Source organism: Dermacentor variabilis, chromosome 3 (assembly GCF_050947875.1).
Source record: "Dermacentor variabilis isolate Ectoservices chromosome 3, ASM5094787v1, whole genome shotgun sequence".
NCBI classification, from domain to species: Eukaryota; Metazoa; Arthropoda; class Arachnida; order Ixodida; family Ixodidae; genus Dermacentor; species Dermacentor variabilis.
This window is the reverse complement of record NC_134570.1, coordinates 39970953-39994570: the sequence shown is the minus strand read 5'-3', so window position 1 is coordinate 39994570 and position 23618 is coordinate 39970953. Positions and strand designations below refer to the sequence as shown.

General features: G+C 46.0%; 1 protein-coding gene across 1 annotated transcript; it reads right to left on the bottom strand.

The window, feature by feature from the left end:
* Positions 1-3086: 3086 nt before the first annotated feature.
* LOC142574481 (scoloptoxin SSD14-like) lies at positions 3087-17599 on the bottom strand. The gene is made up of 6 exons (XM_075683545.1): positions 17499-17599; positions 13572-13694; positions 10522-10619; positions 9108-9300; positions 6083-6246; positions 3087-3244 (listed from the first exon to the last, which is right to left on the bottom strand). The coding sequence occupies exons 1-6, from the start codon at positions 17597-17599 to the stop codon at positions 3087-3089; spliced, it is 837 nt and encodes a 278-aa protein (XP_075539660.1).
* Positions 17600-23618: the final 6019 nt, after the last annotated feature.

Sequence of the window (23618 nt, the reverse complement as noted above, 5' to 3'; positions counted from 1 at the left end):
AAGAAGAAGGCCAGTTGAGAGAGAACGGTTGAAGCCCCCAAAATATTAGCTAACACAATTATTATCTCATGATGGAGTGCTCGCGGAGATTACTCAATTCGCACGCGTTCATGTGACAACCCTTGCAAATTTCTCTAGGCACAGGCAATCGGTTGCAGTGGCGCCTGCCCACTCTATATATCAATGATCCCTGCACATCTGTCAATTGCAAGTTTTATGATTTCAGTAAACACTCATTGTGGCAGTCGTCCGCTCGGTCCCTGCGAACATTGATCTTGGCACGTCTTCTCGTTCTGCTGTGGCAATGATCTTTTGAATATCGCCTGCAGACTAGTGCTGCGGGATCATGGATCACGACGATCATGGATCATGGACGATCATCGATAAGCCTTTTAAAAGGATGCTAAACAGCAACAAGCTTTCTTTAATTTTGTTTAATTGTTTGGAATTTTTTTTTATTTCATACAGTTGATACGTTTCAGTGGCGATTTAGCGGTATATGAGAGAGAAATGCGCTGACATTACGTCGCACCACCTTGAGGTCCCGGATTCGTAATCCATACCGCGTTGACGACATTGAAAATTGTTGTTGGGGAGATCACTCGACACAGGTCCTGCATCTTATAGGAGCGAAAAGTACCTGACGGTGGTCCGGAGCACACTACATATATACACGCTCTTCTAAGTCCTTTCAATACCCTACCTCTACCACGCGACCAACTCCTCAAGCTTCAAACAAGTACCCTTTCTTCCTACTTTGACACTGTGATTTCAGCGCATTACACAAAGACATCAATCACTTTGAGCTGGTGAAGTGTTGTCTCAAGATTTCATTTTCGCTAATTTATCGCAAAATATTTGCTATTATCGCCGCAGTTATAAGCAGGAGTTCTCGTTGTAGAATGTAGTGTGAAATCTCATCCGAGAATACGCCAACGTGACGTCGCAGTATTTAGCTCGCCTTGTTGCAGGAAAAGTGTCCAGCTTAGGTTACATATTTAGATCACTTATAATTGCGATCTTTTATTTATCAATACAGAATTAACTATAATCGATAGGCAGGAAAAATGCAAAACGTCATGGCATGTTTGCGTGTGATGATGTTGGGGACCTTCTAATGGCATTTCCTTTGATTCAAGGTTGCGACAGATGGTCCCCTATAACCTGTTTCAGCTACTTTCCTATTACCGTATTGTAATCTATCACTCTGCCATTCTATATACCTGCTTCATCTCGCTAGGTTACGTATTTGTGTGACAATCGTGCACCCGTCTTTCGCTTTCTTTTTTATTATTGCTTATTTTTTTCAAGAATACTCGAATTACCTCGACCTCTGACCAGTTAACGCTCACGTAGAATCCCTGCGCTTCTGAAATGTAGACGCTTCCTGCTATTCTGGCTGGGCAAATATCTTAGAATTTTGTTACAACCAGAAGCATGAGAATACCGTAAAGTAGGTTTCGAAACAAATATTAAATCAAACCAAGGAAAAAGAAGCCGAATATCGAATACTAGAAAATTTAACACAAAGTATAATGCGTACAATTTTTGTGCAAGAAAACACGTGCATAGTTGTCTTTGAATGTTTTCTACAGCAGGCACACGCTTTACCTTGTTCCGAATATTTGTTCCTGTATTTTTTTCCCTCAGGAAACTAACCCGGGCCTCAAAAAAAAGTTAGCCTTTTTTTTCTTTGCCTGTCTCCGAATAAATTCATGGCCTTTCTTGTTTCCTTCATTTGCGTCTATTTACCGTCCCTAGCTGTTTCTCTGACTTTCTTTTTTTCCAGTGCGCGTTGTTTATTGGTACTTCCACTTACCTTGTACTTGATCTCCAACTTTCTGTCGTCTTTCGCCCACGCGTGTCCACGTGTTTGTGGTGCAAATGTACGTACATTTTCGCTGTCCATTACGGTTCATCCATGCTCCGCAGCCCTTCTTTATAACTAACTTTGCTATGCGCTTCTCTTACTTCATTGAGACCCAGCCGATGTCACCTTGCACTGCCTAATTCGGAGTTTCACCGTGACCATCCAATAACAATAGGCCCATCGCGCTTTCGTTAGCTTGCAACCCCGACGTGATATCCTATTTTGATCACATAACGGAGCTTGCAAACGTTAGCGCAGTGAGCATTACTCCTTTCCGAATTCCTCGCCCGATTCTCGTATTTATTGTAGCCCTAAAATACCGCGTTTCTTTATAGGCGAATACCGCTCTCCCCACTTGGCTCTCGTTTCATCCTCAGCTTTTCGTTGTGGGCATTCCAGTAAACTATTCCTGCGTCTGTGTATACACCAAGGTATTATATCGCTTTACTTCAGTGTGACGGCGTCTGTAGTCAAGCACCCTGAAGACAATGACACTTGACTAAAGCCTATACAGCGCCTTGAGATGAAGGGAGGTAGCGCCACTTTCGTTTTCGGCTCTTTATTGTCGGCCTCATCTCATGGTAGGAGTGACCGCTGTCGTATTACAATAATGTATAATTTACTGATACAGCTTAACGTATTGTTCATCTTTATCGCCTTTAGGTTCTACATCTGATGCTGTCACATGCATGCGAACGTGTGTGCGCTCCGGACAGGTTCTGGCTTCAAGCGCTCTCAACAGCCGGCGCTGTAATAACGCGAATGCATCGGCTAGTTGGTTATCCATGGTGAGGCCGGAAAAGCGATAAATACACGAGAGCACGGGTGAAGACGCATGAAAAACGACACGTTGCGCAACCTGTATTTTTCAAAGTGGCTTTACCTGCGTCGATATCTTCAGCTCTGCTCCCGCCTGATGCTATAATACTTGGACATTTCAACTGCAATGTCATTTAAGCCGCAAATTCACAGCTGAAACCGATGCTCTTTCAAGCCGGCTGTTCTCCCTATACCAAAGCTGACTCAAAGTGCTCCTCGCTTTGCCTAAAGCTCCCTAATGGAAAGGGTGATCAGTACCGCTTAATGTAAGTGCATATATTGGCTTGCCATTTTCGCCACCTCTCAAGGCAGCATCCTCGGCCTCTCGTCGGATACGCCCGCAGTGCGGCAAGGCGACTCGAAAAGCAGGCGCGCACGTGAGACAGAATGACGAAAGTCACGCCACGTGTATCTTGTGGACGGCCACGGCTAGCACAACGCCGGCGCCCGGAATGGGAGCCGAGTGCATGTGTTGGCTGTCCCCTATCCTGGAAGACAGCGGATCCTGCCAGACGGGTTGGTATCCCGACAGGTCGCTTTTCTTGAGGGACCCACCTGCGGAAAGAGTGAGAAAATGGAGCCAGAATCGCCGCCCCCGAATGACGTTTACCGTCGGTGCGGCCACTTCTCACGAGCAACCCGTCGCAGGATCGAAACAACTCCAGATTACGATCACGAAAGGAGGATGCCCTCCCTAACCACTGGGTGTCGCCGGCTGACCTTGTACGACGTTCCCAAATTGCATCTCCGTCTTTTCGCGGCCCACGTGTTCGTGTTCGCGAGTATATTGTGTTTGAAATGAGGCACTCCCGAGGTACCTAACATTACACTAGCTGCCCGGAAACATTTGTATTTTGCGGAATACTCAAACCCGCCGAGTGAGCTCCGGCTGATTCGATAGCCTGCTACACTTCTACATCGGGAGCGCAGTGAGTAGCAGCACAGCAGACAATCGAACTAGCCGGGGTGATCGACTGCCAGAAGATCGCGACGTCCTGCTGTGGATATGCGCCCTGATTAGAGAACTCCACATTGTGCATCGCCGCCTCGGCCAGATAACACGTAAAATCCTTGAAGCGTGTCGCACGGAAAAAAGCAAAATTCTCTCTGCGTCAGCCAGCCATTCACACTGAAACGAGCAATGTTGTCCTGGGTGCCGTACTGGTGCAGTGGCAATTAAGGCGGCTCCGAAAAAGTAATCGCCTACGCCAGCCGAACTCTCTCTCTCGTACAAGGGAAAACTAGTCGACTTCCGAGAAGGAACGACTCGCCGCGGTGTGGGCGGTTATCAAATTTCGCTCGTATTTGTACGGCCGTTTATTCAAGGTTGTCAGCGATCATCATTCTCTTTGTTGGCTGACTAACCTAAGCTACCCATCTGGCCGTCTGGCGCTCTGGAATCTCAGGCTTCAGGAGTTCGACGTGACCATAATTTACGAATCATGGAAGAGGCACACCGCCGCCGACTGCCTCTCGCAGTGACCCGTCGAGTCCGCAGGTACCAATGACGTGGACATAGACGCTGTATATTTCGGCGTCCTCGACGCCGTCACCATTTAACAGGAGCAACACCATGACCCACAGTTGTTCCCACTAATTCATTTCTTGGAAGGTCGAAGTAAAGACGTTCCGCGACTCTATGCCAGGGGACTGCTGTCGTACAGGCAATCACTCAGATCACTCAGAATAAGGAACACACTCAGATGTATTGATTTCATTTATTCCCAATACTGCCAGTCTCATTTCGTACGATTGCATGAACTTTTCTACCCGTGGCAGCACGTACCCGCTTGTCGTACGGGCACCACTTCGAAAACGAAACACAGAAAACGTGCCACGATGAAACCACCGCCGGTCATCTAGGCTACGCGAGAACATTGTCCCGACTCCGAATCGAGTACTACTGCACGAAGCTACCCGCTGCTGTAAAACACCAAACGTGCCGACTGCCAAAGACGTAAAGCACCTCCCGGCAAGACTGCAGGTCCCTTACATCCAGCCGAGGTACCAGGCCAGCCATTCGCCCAAGTTGCAATGAGTTTCCTGGGCCCATTTCCAACTTCTACAGCCGGCAACAAATGGATGGTTCTTGCCACCAATTACATGACACGCTACGAGGAGAGGAAAGCTACACAGTGGGGCACAGCAGCCGAAGCAGCTCACTTTCTTCATCGAAAAAGTCGTCCTTAGGCACGGCGCCCCAAAAGTAGTCATCACAGACAGGGGAACTGCCTTCAATGCCGAACTCCCTGACTCGGTTCTCAGACTCAGTGGTACAAGCCACTTGAAAATAACCGCATATCTCTCCAGACCAACGGCCGGTTAGTCATACCTATATACGGATGTTGAATTCACTCAGCATGCCGAAGAAGCCAGACAGCTTGCCCGCGTACTTATCTGCCTTCAGCAAGACCAAGATGCAAAATGGTACGATCTTCGCCACAAAGTCTGGATACCCATACGCCGTCGTGGACATTAACAAAATCTGCTAAGACGGTACTTTGGGCCGTACAGAGTGATCCGCCGCCTGAGCGACGTGCATGAATTACGAGGCCGTTCCTGACGGTGACAAATAGCTCCAGTCGCCGCAAGCACTTGCCCGAAGTGGTGCATGGGGTACGGATGAAGCCGTACCTGTCGAACTAACTTTGGTTTGTTTCTTTTTTCTTTGCTTTTTTTTGCCTGCGTTACTCTGTGACGTTGTACACCGGCCTCATACACTTAAATTGCGCATCGGGACGATGCCTATAGTTCGGACGCACGCAGATGCCGCGCCTGTACTCCGACGAATAAGAGGACAATGTGAATAAGGATGAGCGTTTTTATCAAGGCGCAATGAATAAGTCCCGGTTGCGCTCAGTATTAAAAAGACGACTTAAACTCTTAAACTCCTGCCTTCCTCCCACATCTTAAGTATAAGGAACACACTTAAACGTATTGATTTCATTTGTTTCCAATACTGCCAGTCTTATTTCGTACGTCTGCATGATTTATACGATGAAGAATGCAGCAGATCTATGTATATGTGTGCGTAGTAAACGTTTCCACATATTGAGCGTTTAATAGTAAAAATAAAAAGCAACACTTTCTGTACACTTCGGGCTCGGATATAACTCGAACACTCAGTGAGAATCACTCCACAGAGGCATATGTTGCACACATGCTAGAGGAAATGTTGACACTTTCTATTAAGCTGCAGTATAAAATTTACCGATATTACAGGCGAATAAACAAGTACATAAAAACAGTAAGTCTACGTGTAGTAAACATAAGTTGGAATTGGGACGAAAAAGCTGGAAAACTACCTTTTTTCAATAGCTATAGAAATAGACATGTATAGTGCGTCAGCCATCGTACGAACGGTGCGAATAGGCTGAAACCTGTCTACGTTACCGGCGTCCGCAATGTTCTTTTCGATCTCGTCGGCGAGCTCATTTTCGTAAAGGTGCTCCGGACCGTGCTCGGCCAGCTTCGTCAGCAGCTCGGCGAGTTGTGCCTGGACGAGCTTGTCCCCGCGGCGCAACAGAGTGCCGGTGGCGCTGTTGGAGAATCGCTTCCTGCATCAAAAAAATGGGACCACGCTGTTCCAACTAGGGATTGATATGTTTGTAACGGGGAGATTTCTCTCTCTCTCTCTCTCTTTCTTTCTTTTCTTTCCTTTTTTTTTTTTGATGTGCAGAAACCATTCACAATTATTGTCTACGTAAGCGAATATCCGAACGCTTCTAGAAAGTTATTCGTTCTATGTAAAAAGGAACGATGCGCTAGAAGGCGCGTATTTGTTGCAGTGAGGACATTTAGCCAACGTTTGTGGCTTCCCTGCGCATTTCCGCGAAGAACAGTGCCGCGAATACACACAGTTGTAGGGGTAGTACAGGTAGATATATACATAGAAGCTCATTCGTCACATGTGATGGGTCTTGTCTCCAGCGGCAAGAGCGCCGGCGTACAACCAACCTCCTCTCCCGCTGTCGAGGCCCTCTCCCGCCGCCTCCAACAGAAGGGGGAAGAGAGCGACTGCCTTTCAGCAGCGCTGAAGCCACCACACAGCGTCTTGCTGAGACAGGGAGAGCAACTTCAACGGACGGTGCGATGCATATCTAACCAGCACAGAGCTCTGCAAGAAGAGCGTCTGCTGCTGCAACTCAGAGATGCGCCACTCATGTCCCGATTTGCGGTGCCACCTTCCACACACTAACCTCAACAAGAACCACATCATCTACAAATCTCTCGCGCGACATCAGGTGCGTTACAAAGCGGTATATAGATCGCTTTCGACAGTGAACGCACCGCGAAACTCGGTTGCACGCGACCACGTGCCTTTTTTTTTTTACATCGTCGCCTTTGCATCAGCGGTGAAGGAGCGACCACTGCCAACCGCCGCGAAAGAGCCAAAAAAGGTTATCAATACGCTAGCACTCTTAGGGTACTTCACGCACTTCCTGGAAGGTACCTATCTATGTATGTTTGTGTCAAACTGATTTCCCTCCTCCCTGGGCCGCTGGGTATATCCCATGGTCAAATGGTTGTAGCGCATTGGGCTGCTATACGGAGGTAACAGGGTTCGAAACCAACTGTTGAACCAACTTGGGTCACTGAGTATGTGGCAATGTGCAAATATGTGCCGCCCTTCGAGGAGCCACTTTGAAGCCGACATAAGTCACTGTAGATGCGGGACTGGGTTGGCACCGCTGTTCGAAGAAACTATTTGACGCCGACTTGGAGCACTCGGTATGTGACCCTCGGTCTGCGCTGGCCTTCAATGAACTTCTCTGATGACAACTTGGGTAACTATGTATGCACTGCAGGGAACGTGCCACTCTACAATGACGAAAAAGGCCCCTTAAATTTCGCCTATGCTGAGCGGAATCGAGCCCACGTCCCAACGGTTCGTCGAGGACGGCAACCCGACGCGTTAGCCGGCTGCACCACACATGTACCGGGTATATGCCGCTTTCAAATGAACGCTTTTCAGGACAACGCTTTAGAGACCGGAGCCATAAGCGCACTGGGTATACGTGCGGATTGTCGATGAACGTCTCGCCAACTTGGGTTCCGCCCGTGTCGTTTTTGCGTTCTCTTCCGCTGTCCCCGTCTTTAGTTACGGTCAATATAATAGGCAGTAAACACCAACTAGGCCAAACTGAAGTTCTTCTTGGGTCACTGAATATGTGCCACTGGCTGTGCGGCAAGCCAGAGAATAATTGTCAGCATTCGCAGGCACCGGTGCGCTACGCTTCTCGTCTCGGAGGCCACGTGCGACCTTCTCGGCCGTGCCACTAGATGGCGCAGCGTATCCATAAAGAAGAGCGAGAGAGGAGTCCCCGCTCATACGACTCATACATAACTCGTTTCGACGATGGCAATACGTTGTGTGGCTATACCGATTCAATGCTCACGCATCAATGTCGCCAGTCATTCGGAGATGCGTCCTGCCAATTTTTTTTTTACTTTTTTACTGAATATTTCCACAAGCGACAGAAACAAGCTCAGAACAGTCTCAAAGAGAGCAGAGTTACGCGGCTGTTTTCCCACCACCCGCTCGCGCCGCTACTCGCCGAGAGCTATCACGTGGACCAAAGTGACGGGAAATGTTCAGTCGCCCTGAGGAGAAGCCAACTTTATGGACGCGATGCCTACTTTCAGTCTCCTTCAGTCCCATCGCCATCCCAGTCCAGCGCTGCTGAGAAGCTAGCCTGCGTTTCATCCATCGGCTATGGTGACAGAGGATAACGGTGGTGTTCCCTTGTTTTGCGCATGTGAAGTTGTATGAACCACGTCATAACGACAAATATTATGTTCCAGTATGACAACCTGCATCGCACCAAACTATATACAAGCCATAACGAAACGCCAAACTATCTTGGAATGTCGACGCCGTGAGTAATCACTTCTTACGGCAACAGACGCACAGCTACAATTTGCACAACTCCAGAGCGATAGGGGTAGCCCTGCTTGCGCTTTAACCACAACTCCCATGAGGCATAGAGTTCCATACTAAGTGTAGTAGAGGGAAACCGGCGGGGATTCCCACATGCACGAGCAGTAAAATGACTAAGCCGGGGAGGAAGCGACAGGCATTTCAGAGATGTGAGGCAACTTGCATGGATTACATAGATGCGTCCTCATGACTTCAAAGGCTTCTTTTCGATTTACTATCGGAAACCTACGTTAGCAAAGAAATTAGTCCCACACAAAAATATTTCATTACTATATAAGGTTACGCCGCGAAGCTAGCGCGCCGCTCAAGCAATAAAAGATATGCAACATTCTTTCTCACATAATTAGCGCCGCATCGTATAGTAATTTCTCTCGAGTGCAACGGTTAGAGAACGATTGCAGCGTCACAGGCTTCTCCGGCAATCTTAGCATTAAGCTCGTCTGAGACCAACTTTCTCCGGCTGAAGGGATCATATACCTGAGGGAAGCCGACACTTTCAGTACATTCTTATTGTTCGCCAGGGCGGTGGCAAGGTGCGATCCGACGGTGAAGCCCTCCTTGGCCAAGCGGATGGCCGGCTGGAACACGGCCTTCCAGGGAAGCTTGCCCACCTTGGTGTGCAGAGCCTTCAACCCGGCCAGCGCGCCCGGCACGATCGGAGCGTTGGCGCCTGAGAGGACGGAACGCACGAAATGCAAGCACCGACGCGAGCATGCGCTGATGTTTATTTTTCCGGTGACCATTTTCAACGTCTGAGAAGTGTTCGATGTTACAACGGTTCACATTCGGGAACGCACGCGAGCACCAGCGATTACGCTGGAATGTACGATGAGTCATGGATGAATTGCCGAGGCGCCACGTAGACCAAATATGGACGACCGCTTACTGCCTGCCTGTCACAACAGTCTACCTCAATTTGCCGATTGGACGATGTTCCACAAGGTGAATAGTTAAAGCGCTTATTAGTCTATATTTAATTATTGGCTCGAAAATCACGATTTATCGTAGATATAATTTACGTCGCCTCTTGTAAGTCATCTGAATATGCAGAATTGCGCTATATGTGTGTTCAATGCGATTTCTAAAATATATCATTTTATTATTATTATTATTAATTAGGAGTACTTGCCGCAAGTCATGTTCTCCCCAGAACTGCACTTCAGCCACGAGTGCTCCGGCTAGTGCAAGTTTTCAAGTGTAGCGAACAGGTGAATACGAAACTTCCGAGTGTTCGTTTTTTCTGAGTCCCGCGCGCTTGTATCCTGCGCTTTCAAAACTGTAACGGCTTAGAAGAAAGAACCGCACACCGATAGATCCTCATGTTCGCCACAATTTATGGTATGCGAGCCAAAGTACATCTACCGAACTGGACTTTATGTTATAAACCACTGGAGGTTCATTGCTTTTACGCGTTACATAAGCTATCCAACTACACTCCCCCCATCTCCTTTATTATCAAGCCCCCCAAATAACCTGCCAGCGTTTCACCTCTAATCCATGCTATCTTCTTTCTACATTTCTTAACGTTAAGCCTAACATTACACTTTGCATCGTTTTGTGGTCGTTTACTTACTTTCAATTTCCTGTGCACCCTTCCGTATATCTTTCTTACATTAGGTTGCCAATATTAGAGTATCCGTTACTGTATATATAATGCTCCTATTCAATTTTTACTATCGCTCAGGTTTAGGAATCAAAATTAAATTCAAGTTCAGCGCCCCAAAGCAATCCGCGCTTTTTCAGACGTTCCCGACTGGAATGTGGCCGCTGTAGCCAGGATTTAAACCCATGAGGTCAGCAGAAAGCCCTAAACCACCGCGAAGGGTCCTACAGAATTCCAAGTCACGGTGTGGGTATACCCCGTGACCACGTGGTCAATATTATAGCGTACCGCGTTTCAACGCCGACGTCTTGTTTGAAAACATATCCGCTGTGACGCTTGCCGGAGACACTCCCAGGGCGTCCAGGGCTTGAACACTCATCGTGGACCTGAAATCCGCAGAGAACATGATTCATTGTTCCTTGGAGTCCTTCGAGACGACTCGTGTCTGTAGGTCGCTCTGCATCCGTTATCAGAAATTTACTTCACGCATGACTCTTTGTGGCCAAACTTAGCGTAAAAAAAAAAGAACGGTATTTGTACCTCCTATATTATTTCGACCGCCACCAGAATCAACTTTGCTCGTGCTAACCATGTTACTAAAGCGCGGCGTGCGAACATTGACACCACTATACGGACGACAAGGGCAACAAAAAAACTGACTGTCACCAAAAAGTTCCACAGTGCCGGAGAAAAAGATAAACAAAAAAAAGCTCATCTGCGCATGCTCAAACCCACACCATCTCCATTCTTATAAAAATTAATAAGCTTTCCTTGTGCATTGAAGCTTTGCATATCATTCATTTTGGTAGCACGCCCGCGAGTCAGCCCTCGATTATCGTGCACAAAGAAAGGTTCTCGTGCACAAACAGTTCTCTATCGCGGGTGCAGGCGCGTGTCCAGAATTGACGGAGTGGCGCTGCCTACCCGTAAACAGGAGCCGGTGAGTTTTGTGTCCTCCTAGCGTTCCGCTACTCTGCGGCCCGTCATTTGATAGCTAGCGTGTTGTGTTTTCATCGCTGCTTACGGGTGTGTGCGCAGCACGCCTTCATTCTTACCCGTGACGCTTGCGGCTGTCAAAAAAAAAAAACGTCCAACAATTTCTGTGCATCTGCCACCGTTACAGTACACGTTAGGTTAATATCAGGTGCTGTGTTCCTCGTTAGAGACACTGTCATAGCCAGACATACTTGGACAGTGGTCACAACGGTCGTGAGTGACCAAGGAAGCCAGGGTGCTGTCGTTCGCTTCGTGCAGTCTACTGGCCTGCCAGATAGGCTGTGATAGTGACGCCTGCCACCAATCCCGTTTCTGTACTCCTCCTTCTCCCTTCCTAAATATTTAAATTTCCTTTCCTTCATCCTGGATGCAAACCAGACATTTTCTAGTTAACTTCCGTGCCTTTTCTCTAGTTCTCTCTCTCTTACCAACTTGCTCAACTTTCAGTAGCTTTCAGACTGTAACTGCGAGTTGTACTAACTACCGTCACGTGAGAAACATGATGACAAAGTTGACCGCCGAGGCGCTATGCGAAATTAGCGAGATAGTGTGCATCTATGCGCGAAGGAGAAAATACGACTGAAGAACACAGGGTCTTTCGTGTTTGTCCACATATGCGCTTTCCTTATCACGAGACGCTATGCTGACGACCACATGATAAATAATTCCAGGATATCAGAAAAACGAAATGAATAGATGTCAAAACCGGAGCACTCAAGCCATTGAATAGTTGGGTCTGACGTCCAAAATAGATACCTGGGTTCTATACATACTGCATTAGGACGTCTACTTGCGGAAGCTGGCAAAACTTTAAAGCGAATGCAACTGAATCGTTCATTGACGCAGTAACATACATAAACATAAAGTGCACCTTGGCGTGGGCATTCTGCCTATGTAAATTCAGTAAATTTTTTTTTTCGTTACCAGAATTTTAAGAAAGCTCCCGTGGCATGTATTACAATTCTACTTTTTTAAGTGAACTGCTCGAAGGAGCAGATATTATTTGCACAAGAAATCAAAATTCTTAATTGCCCAATCACCAAAATATCGTTAATTAACTTTACGGCACACATTGCAATCTACGAATTCTAACCGCCAAGTTCGCAAGTCGTATCCACTTGGAACGAATTTTTATAAACACAGCCGCAATACGTGCTTGCGCAAATGCTTGATCACTGCGAATTAGTGCACTTAAGGCGCTATATTTTGCTAGGAGTTGTCAGTTCGCAAAGTCACAAACCTGTTTGAAGCGCAGATGGACAAAGTTTAGGCAAACCCATGCACTGCTTATATTTCCTATGAGACCTGAACCGTCATATTTGCAGCTCCTATAGCCACATTTTAAAATTATTTTTACTGACATGGAGACAAAGGTTGGCGCTCTTATGTGGCACCAGTTACTGCTCGTCGCTAGCCAAAGATAAATGCTATCGCCAAACATTTCCCACAATATGTCACGAAATGAGTCACTAATAAAGTCGAGCTCGTTTACAACGATATGACATGTAAAACGAAGGAATTGTGAGCTGTGCGTTACATGACTTTATTGTCCTGCACAAGCCCCAAGCATTTCGGTATAAAGGCGTTCGACTGCATGCATAGCAAAATCAGACAGCATGAACACAAAGATGTGAGCATGACTACAGATATCCAGAGAAGACCAACACGAACACAGCTGCATATGCAAACACAAGCATGCACATTGCATGCTTGTGTCCATATTTTCACAGACAAGGGTTCAAAACTTTAGTTCTATCGGCGTGAAACGAAACGCGAACAGCGGAGCGCATGGCATACATGAGTGGACGGCGGCATAGCTCGCTGTCCACTCATCACTATTGAGAGACGTGCACATTCGGTTTGACCGCACTGCGCGATGACGCTCCCCCCTTACTGCGATATTTTCGTTTCTGTTCTAGCTCTCTTTTATTGAAAGCGAGAAAAGATGGCGGCGCAAACTGTGCCAAGCGCAGCGCTGTTCTCGTTTCACTTGACGATGGTTAACATACGTAACGTACTGCATGGTTGTTTTTGTGCCTAACTCCACCTTAGATTGAAATCCCGCATAACCTCACATATGCAACTTAAATGTATTACACGCCTAATATATTGGTATTTTCTATGAAAAGCGACAAGCGCTTTTTTCCCCAGTCTCGCTGTTGGCCAAGGGACAAGTAGCTTTACCTTTTTTTTTTTTTTTGGTTCAGTGTGAATGGTCATTGATCTAGCACCAGAGTTCCCTATTGCGAGTTTTGCCTGATATCACGTGATAACAGTCACTGAGTCCCTGCGGCAGGTTTCATCGCAATCTGTCGCGCCAATATGCGTAGAATCCGGCTCACTTGTCGTAAAGGACGGCCATTAGACCACCGCCGATGCCGGTGGCATGTGGTGCGGTGACGCCCATACACAGCAGCGCGGCCACGGCGGCGTCCCCGATGGCGCCGCCCTTGTAGAACATCTCTCTATACGGATAACAGTACAAAGAAGTCAGCTACAAGTTAAGTTTCTGTAAGTTTTCTATAAGGCCCATTTAAGTCGTAGGTTCCTTTAGTATATAATGCATTCACTTTGTTCACACATAAATATTTAGCTATAAACGATAACAATCCTGACATCTGAAACACCGGCTACCTCCGACTGAAATTCCAGTGCGAACGAGCTAGCGTTTTACCAGAAGAGTTATCAACAGAGGCTTGCGTCTTTCTCTGCAGGTAATTAAACAATTTCGTGTTTGCCACTGCTCTGTTATTACTCGAATTTTGTATTGAGATTACATTCTATGGTACCGACCGTCCAATATACCTTCTCTTCTTTCAGTGCGAATTTGTCTTCGTCTTTTTAGCGGTCCAAAAGACGCGGAAACATGTAAAAGAAGTACCGGACAGAAAAGAGTGTCTTCCCTGTATTCTTCTTTCTTTACATGCTTTCTCATTTTCTTGTTTGTTTCTTTCTTTTTTCGCACCGCAAAAAGTATGAACTAAATAGAGCACAAAGAAATTAAGTAGCGATACGTTGCCTTCGTCTGCATTCCTCGATGATGTCCACATTGCACACACCAGCGACTAGTCGTAATCAATACGGAAGGACACGCCTTCCCGCACAGCAAACCACGGAAGCGATCAGGTGACGTTATGGCCGCCCTACCTTGGTCACGAAAATTTCAGACGAAGATAACACGGCATCTTTTTCTTGAAAACCAGCTAAGCCACAATGTCAAGCGTCATGTTGAACTATCCGGACCATAAGATGTCATCTTGCTGCGAAATCTGAGCAAGAAGCAGACGGTGAAACAAACTGGACGACAAACAACGCACTCGCATGCACGCACACACCCACACACGCAATCACTGCAATCACGCAACCACTCTGTCTGGAGTGGTTGCGTGTGTTGTGTGTGCATGAATGCTGGAGTCATATTTTGCGCTCCAATTTGTTTTATCATAACGAGTTACCAACTGGCCCAACAGCTAGTTCTTCTACCAGCGGATGAGCGGTAAACGCAAAATCATTCGTCGCATTGCAGTAGGTGATGCCTACTTCAGCGTTATTCTTGCCGGAACAAAAAAAAATAATAATGCATGCACAGTGAGATTCCACTTCTGTGCGAGACGTCAGTGGGAGCTAGCCAGCATTTTGACATCAGGGAGTTCGGCAGACGTTTTGGAATCTCACTTGGCGACGTCTGCGCAATGCGGCGCGTCGCAGACCACGGCCCACTTCTCGAACGTGGTGTCGACGGGTTTAGGCACCGCGTGGGTGATCACGCCAGCGGAGGACATGACGAGTAGGACAAATAGGAAGCAGCAGCAGCAGCAGCAGCAGCATAACATTGTGGCAAGGTTGCACATATCGTCGACGGCGCTGCGCAGACAGAATATTGGGGGTGGGGGGAACACTTTACACGAGAGTTGGGACGTGCGAATGTTCGAAACTTTCGAATAAGGAATCGAATGACGTCCCATTTGATTCGGTATTGGAGTCGAAATAGTTTTCCATAACTTTTCGAATGCCTCAAAACGTCGACTGCGCCCACTTAAACATACAGTTGGAGCAAAAGTATTCGGTAAGTTTTAATCCCCGCGAGCATATGGGTATAGACATAAAACACGCGTGGTGCAGCAGGCTACGTCACTTAGGTAGCCTCACGTTACAAGCTGCGCAGCGACCGTTCACGCTCTCTGAAGAGCCCTGTGCCTGCGAAGAAACCACTCGTCTGCTGCTGATGTTTTATTTGTTCTTTTAATAAACGGCGTTTCATAACGTACCATGCATAGTACGTGACAGAAACTTGCCAAGGTTAACAATACTAGGAGGCGAGCATCGTTTTATATTAGTAGCGTTAACTAACGCCTGTTCATTATTCGAAAACTATTCGACATTCGATTCGACTCTATAGCACTATTCGATTCGTATTGAATTCGGTCTGAAAATCACTATTTGCGCACCCTTATACACATGGGAAAAGCTAACAGCTACGAAGCTAACGGCTAACAGAAACTTTAGATTGGAGTCAACCGCGACTTTCCTATGCAAGTAATATATTAGTTGGTGGTCACAGAAACTGGTTGCGATGTGTTTTTGAAGTGGTTATGCACAACTACTACGCGAAGTGGCTACAATCCTCGTAAAAACATTGATGAATCCTATCGACAGATATTAGTTCGGCAATGTCTCAGTATATGAGAGCCTCCGGATTGGACGTGGTAACTGATCTATCACAGTAAATGTATACAGAGGGCTTGAGAAAATGTGTTTGAAATTTCCTAAATATCGGGAATATCCGATAGTTCAGCGACATTTTTCGGTATTGCTTTAATCGCATACGCACACATCGTGAGACGATTCGATATCTATTATAAACAAGAAATTGTGAAATTGAGGAAGAATAATCGATTATTTAAATGAAATAGACGGTTTACCCCAATATAAGACTTTGGAAGTCCGTCATCCGAGGTGTTTAAGGCTCACTTACACTACAGGCCGACCCGACACCGATTTCGGTCTGCCAGCTGTCGGCGACAACGTTCTTGCCTTCGTGTCGGCGCCTCTGTCACACTGTATCGACGCCGACAATCTGCCGACGGTCGGCGGAAATCTCGGCGGCGGTACAGTCTGACAAAGCGCCGACATGAAGGTGAAAAAAAAAGAAAAACACCGCTGCCGACTGAAATCGGTGTCGGGTCGGCCTATTTTTAGTGAGCTTTTACCGGCTCGCAGACACCGCCTTTTTATCAAGTCCCGCTCTCTTCACGCTTGTCCAAGAATGAAGCGTGAACAGTGAAGTCAGTCTTGGGCATCTGCTAGGGACGCGACAGAGGGGCTCTTAAATTTAAATTCTGGGGCTTTACGTGCCAGAGCTCCGATATAATTACAAGGAACGCCGAAATTGGGGACTCCGAATTAATTTTTACCACCTGGGGTTCTTTAACGTTCACATAATGCACAGCTAGAACACGAGTGTCCTTGCATTTCTCCCCCATCATGATGCGGCTGCCGCGGCGGGGATTCGAACCCGCGCCCACGGGCTTAGCAGCGCAACACCAAATCCACTACGCCACCACGGCGGGTGGGTGGCTCTCTTCGGCAGTTCAGGTTGTTTTCTAGGCAAGATGACCCGTAATTCGTTACTCTGCAGAAATTAGCAGCGTTAGTTTTTTGCATATGTGAAACCGGTCATGAACGTCTCGGTTGAGGGGCTCCGAATCTTACAGCAGAACGAATCGTTCGACTCGTTCGGTTATAAGGTTATCTAGTCAGATTTTTATAATTCATTGTCTAATTATTACCCGAGTAAATTTAAAATGCATAAATAAAAGCAGTCCCGAGGAATACAAATCACACCATCTTCCCTACTTTAAAGCAGTTTCTAGAGCATTTTATGAAACTTTTCACAACGAAGTTGTAAAATTTATGCTTCGTTATCTGAGCTTTACCACAACCGGCAGTTCCAGCTAAAAGAAAAATTCAAGACATGGGCAAAAACAAAAATTCGCAACAGCTGTTGTACGTTTCATCTTTTCGTTCAAGTTAACGTAGCTATGAAAAAAACAGTGGATCCCGAGCCAAAGAATTTCCCCTTTTCCCCGTATGGTAGCGTCCGAAGTAAGGAATAATGGATATTATCGCCGTAAAGTTTTTTCTTTTTTTTTTTCACATCTCCCCATGCGGGCCGTGTCATTGCACGATGCGTCTCAGTGCGTTAGGCTTAACGAGAACGGTCATTACAGCCCTCGTATTTTAACCACTACGGCGACCTCTTGACATACTTGAAGCCATGGCGGATCGGAATAAATCGAACACCGCCGCCTCCACCGCCAGCGCCGCATGCTCCGCCAATGGCAGTGCCGATTAAGGATGGGTCATCCATGGTCTTGAGCCCTTGACCGTCCGCGAGATTGAGTGGTTAGCTGGTTGGTTGGTTTGTTTGTTTGTTGGTTACGGCGATAATGATGATGCCTTATTTAATGGCACGCACCCACTGTGGGTGATAGGCCACGAACCGGGTGGTATTATGATAAAAAAGAAACAAGGCGAAATAAATAACTAATTTAGGATGCGAAAGAAACCGATAATAAATAAAATTAGTGTGTAATAAGGCAGTCAGCCTTGCCTAGAGAGATTGTTGGTTTGGCTTCTATGAATGACTCATACCCACTATATACGATATTGGCCAAGCGTCGAATGAGTTTGCAAAATAGTAAATGAAATCTGACAAAAAAGGAAACACTCGTGAAAATGTTTGAATAGATCAAAGGGAGGTACCAGCAGCGAGGTACCAGCAGCCCGACGCTGTTCAGATCGGGTTCTCGGCAAGCACGTCATAGATAAGCCTCGTGTTCCCCAGCCCACTCTCAGAACTTTCCGTCGGACTTTCTTTAATCGCGTTTCATCTTTAATTTAATTATTCATCGCGTGCTAATTCTTGTATGTCCTGGTAGTGTAGTATTTGCCGTGTTTAGTGTCGCGTGTATTTTTCATTTGTGTCGCGTATTTTTTGTTATTTCGCGAGTGTTAGTAGTTCCCACGTGGTGGGCTTTGTGTAGCGCGTCGCGTTAGGGCTTGTGTTGTATGTGACCCGCACGCCTTCCGCGAAGCTAGGACCATCTGCTTGTAGTTTGCATATTCTTTCTATCATTATGTCTCGGGCATGATTTTAGTTTATTAAATTGAGCGTATGTTTGTACGTCGCCTCCCGTGTCATGTCTCTGGTTCACGGTCGATCAGGCGTGGACCTTATCGCCGGTCAGCAGTCGAACCATCAATAAATGCATGCAGGGTGGGTTTGGTGTCGCCCCATCCCCTCCGACTCGGAGAGTGCGACTAGCTTACCCCAATCCTTGACAGACACCCATAGAGTTTCTCACTTATTATAGTGAGAAACTCTATGGTGACACCGCTGTGGTCACTGCGACACCATCGTATCGCTCCTGCTGCTGTCAGTACCTGCTGTGCGAGCATAGAAGAATGGTTTCCAGGCGTCGTGTGCGCGCCCCGATAGAAAACAATTACACGCCCTTGATTGCTGAAATTCTGGTGTGAAATTATTGAACATTAAAGCCAACTTATGTTGCCTCCTACGAGTTCGATTTGGCTCTGGTGTCTTTTATTCACTAATGCCGACGGCCGACGATAACCGCACTTTTAACACTCCGTTTGGCATTTCATGCACTTCTCTCGCCCACATTACGTGGGATTGCCAGAACAGGCCACCCAAAATTATTACACCAATATTAACCGGCAAGCTTTCCGGAAGGGAGCAGTGGGAGACTTGGCTCGCCAGCGAGGATCCGGAGATGCAACTAGCGCTCCTCGACCAGGCACGGCGAACCGCTCAAGCCAGCGGGGCCCTCAACTAGGGGCTCCACCCACTCGCTTTCCCGAATGTATTTACCAAAATAGACTCTAGTGACACAAGTAGTGGGTTTTACCGCGAATAGAATATATACTAGCGTATTCCAGGAGCTGAGGTCATGTTTAGAAAAAATTCTATTTTCACTCTTATCATAGACCAAGACGTCTATAGCCGTTTGTAGCCGTTTCAAGACGCTCTTGAGGCGTTCTGTGTTTCGTGGGTTGGAGATCGCTGGGGGGGAGAGGCCTTCTTCCTGCAGTGGACAGAAGAATAGGCTGATGATGATGATAATAATTCTCATGATGATTCAGGGTGCGGACGCCATGGAAGAGAGCTAACATATATCGGACGAAAATACTTGGCAGTATGTACTTGTGCAATACTCTACAGCCGGCAGTGTGTGTGTGTGTGTGTGTTTGTGTGTGTGTGTGTGTGTGTGTGTTTTACCGCGCTTTTATACATTCAGTCATGCAGAACAAACTAGCTCAATTTTTGACGGTACCTTCAGAGGAAATGTGATAAATGAGAACTCGTTCACGTTGAGGAACAGACGAACAGTATTAAGCGGCACAGTTTCCAGCACAAAAGGATCGTTTGCGGTAAGACAGATGGGAATCAGATCGCAGCAAAAGCAACAACGCCAACCAGCCCAGCTCTTTGATTCACGTATTACGCCACTCTTCTAGTGTACAGATGCATGTTTGTAGGTTTTTATTCAGTTCCTTAACGTCCTTAGCCACTGAAAAGAATGATGGTTTGTTTTCCCCTCTGCTGATGGTTCATACCCACTATGGGGGACCGAACAACATTCGAATGGAGTTAAGTACTTTCTTAGGGCTATAGCAGACACAGAAAAAGTTTAGAAACACACACGCGCGCACGCACACACACAGACAGACGCACAAGAACATCAGCAGAGCTTTCATGGCCACACAACGCGAAGGTGGTGCTTTGCCACGGAATGAGAACATGCCTCAGTTTCAAGCTCGAGTCCCGCTACAAGTGCAGTTAGTCCTTCAAAGACTCGCTTCACTACATGTGGCGGCAGTATAGTCTCACATTATATGATGTAGGTCTCTTCAGGGGCTTTATACACACAGAGCACGTTGAAGAAAGAGCGAAAGCAAGCAGTCCCTTATGAAAATATGAGATGAGTTTCACAAGAAAGTCTGACGAGTTTTGACATCACAGCCATTAGACTTTCTGATGAGTTTCTTTGGAATTTTCTGATGTATTCCTAATGTCATTCTAAAACATATTGGCCACCGTCTTTCTGTAGAATTCTTGACGAGTGTTTTTCTTGTGAGCATGAAATGTGTTCCTAATGTGCGCTCCAAAGCAGTTTTCTTGTGACTTTCTCACGTCTTCCTAATGAATCTCTAATGAGCCTATACATTAGACTGCTGGTGCTCATATTACTCCTATAACAAAATTGGCCAACACGTGTGGTAACATTTTCTCATGTGTCCCAATGGCAGTCAGACCTTATTTAAATATGTTACCTGTGCGTGACTGTCTTTGGTGCTTGATATATGCAGCCTGTATGCATGTATGTATGTCCAGCGAAGATGCAGCACTTTTGACAACATGTACATGGGCCCAACATATGCTGCATGTGAGACATTACTCAAAGAAAGATATTTAACAAAAACATTTATTGGGCATATCAATGCTTCCTTAAATGCAGAAGGAGGTTAAATGGAAGGAAAACACAGTATCAGTCTGGTTACGGATGTGATATTTTCCTTTCATTTAATCTCGCTACTTATCACTGAGGAGAGGCTGTTCTTGAGGTGGAGTGTCGTCATCTTGAAGTAAGTGCACGTGTACCCTGCATGGTAGAAAGGACAGAAAATTAACAAAACTTGGCAATCAACCACAGAAATACACACTGCATCACTTGCTGCAGAACGATCTGGAGATGTTATAGTTAGTTCTGCGAAAAATTTATGTGGGGTCGGTTCACACAAAGTTGTTGAGGAACCACTGTGTGGACTTTGGGTGGAGCAGTAACTACAGTCAGCAGAAATTGCTCTTGGCTGTAAAAACGTGCAACGTGGATCAGCTGTGGCGTGTGTACATTTCGTGAACTGCTTCAGCTATATCGGTTTCCACTTGACAAAGGACAGCAGTGTCTGTGGACTGCTAGCGTGAATGAGAAAATCTCACTAATTACTTGGCTTGGAAATAAGCGTAGGAGTGTTTGTGCACGGGCAACCCAATGCATCCCAGAGACATCCAAGTGCCAGTCGTTACAGAATATTTGCATCAGCTACGGGCACAGTTCTCACACATTCCAAGCCTACTATGTCATGCATGTGTTGGCCTCCTGAATGATGGCATACATCCCATTCAAGAAATACACCCCACCATGTCTGGTGTTTTTTTATCATTTAAACCCGAGCGCTGCTTTCAGAGGGAGGGCACAAGTTGAAAAACAAATGCGTAGAAGCATGATAAACAAGCTTGCATAAAAATAATTTAATAAATAAGCATGGTGGTTGCTATCCCACGTCATTATTGAGTATTCCTCTTTGTCATGCAATCATAATGAGCGTTGACTGACACACGTCCCATTTTTGTATGTGGTATTCCTCACTGATTTTGTTGTATCAATCGGTTGCCATAGGCGAACGAAACAGATAAACAATCTAAATCTAGTGCACAGCTTGTCGTGTCAATGCATGGTCAAATGGGACGAGCACACTGGTCCTTTGAGTGAATTATGGTGCTCTCCTAGGCGCATGCTGAGGCACCGGCTAGTCAGCGCGCCCAATGTACCTTGGACCAAATATGCATGTGATCAAAAGAATAGCCTACATTGCCCCTCAGAGATACGAAACAAATTTTGGGTATCTTTAACTAAGCAAGCCTCCAATGCCTGGGTGCCTTTGTCAATTCACTTGCGGACTGCAATGCACATATATTTCCAGCAAAAATAAATTAGGCAGCATATGCACAACAGTCATGTTGTGTGGTCTCCCGTCCCTCGCTGCGCAAATTTTGTCCTGAAAAGTTACATGAACTGATTGAATTGAAAATTGAATCGAGAAAGGCAAGGAGGCAAGCGAGGGTTGCTTGGTTAAAGGTGGCACCAAATTTGTCCAGTACGTGTCAGAGGCACTGTACTGTATTCCTTTCACATGTGGTCAAATGTACATAGCGCAGACTGGCTGGTGCCTAAATATGTAACTATGAGATCACCATAATTCACTCAAAAGACCAGTATGCTCGTCCGACTCGGCCACACATATCCGCAATGGGGCTTCAGGCCGGATTAGGTTTGTTTATCTGTTTTCACCCATGGATGAAAATTGGCAAGAGAAATCAGTCAGGCACACCACATAAATAACAATAAGTGTGAGCCAGCCCCCATTATCAATGCATGAAGAAAGGCATCCTTTGTAGATTACAAGGGACAGAAATTAGTGAGTGCCTATTCACTTACTTCTTTTTATGCAAACACCATTTATCATGATTTTATGCCTTTGTTTTACAACTTCTGCCATCCCTCAAATTAACTGGTGCACAACACAAGTGCACGAGTGCTATTTTTGTTAGTCCTTCCAACAACTTAAACAGTCAGTTGTTAGCCAAGATCATGCTGCGTGGTCTCCCTTCCCTCGCTGCGTAAATTTTGTCCTGAAAAGTTACATGAACTGATTGGCAAATTCAAATAGACACTACAAGTTTTGCCGAGTGGACACAGCTGGTTCTCAGAAATGCACAAAAACAGTGATGGGTATCTGTTGGTATCCTGTAGTGTGTGCAAACTAGCTGTGACATTGCTGCAGTAGACACACTCACAACTGCTACAATGCCTACCAGCATAAATAGGGGCAGCTTGCAAAGAAAAGAATACGAAGAAAGTGAGAGAAAAAATAGAAAGCTTACCAGAAAAGACCTCATTACTTAACTAACTGCAGCACAATGAATACTGGCCTTCCTATTTCATTTCAAGAAATTCGAGTTCATCAAATGTGTATTTGCCAGTGACAGTTATTCTGAGAACAAAACAGACATAATTGTAAATATCAATGTTAAACAATGGTATGCACACTGCGTGCTTAGACCTGTGACATATATGGCACACTACACTTCGAATTCTTACATGGCCAAAAACAGCACATGTGTGTATCATAAGCAGAAAGGAAAACAGGGAAATATATGCTACAGCATAAGAAACAGTTCCAAACAAATAAAACCAAAATAAAAAAGAAACATAGTGCGTAATAGGCAAAAATAAAATGGACTTGCAGCCAAGCAATTGATGCGAGAAAAATACTAAACGTCAGGACATGCGAGGTGTAGTTTTAACAGAACAAGATTACGTGTGCATAATGTCTACAAACACAAATAAGCAGCAAGTGGAATAAAGTTGCATAAATATTTAGCCTATTTAGCAAGATTCATTAAGTAATATGTCGATACACTTATCCACTAATGATACCGAAGCCCACTTTTGTGAACACGTACACTTAAAGCATACCTGATATCTCCATCCAGATTACATGCCGTGCTGCTGCAGCCATGG

Coding starts and splice junctions, on each gene's coding strand:
- LOC142574481 (XM_075683545.1), bottom strand. CDS start 17,599: ATGGATGACCCATCCTTAATCGGCACTGCCATTGGCGGAGCATGCGGC. Junction 10,620..13,571: donor ATGGCCGTCCTTTACGACAA/GTGAGCCGGATT, acceptor TGCGGATTTCAG/GTCCACGATGAGTGTTCAAG. Junction 6,247..9,107: donor AAAGTGTCGGCTTCCCTCAG/GTATATGATCCC, acceptor TTTTTGATGCAG/GAAGCGATTCTCCAACAGCG.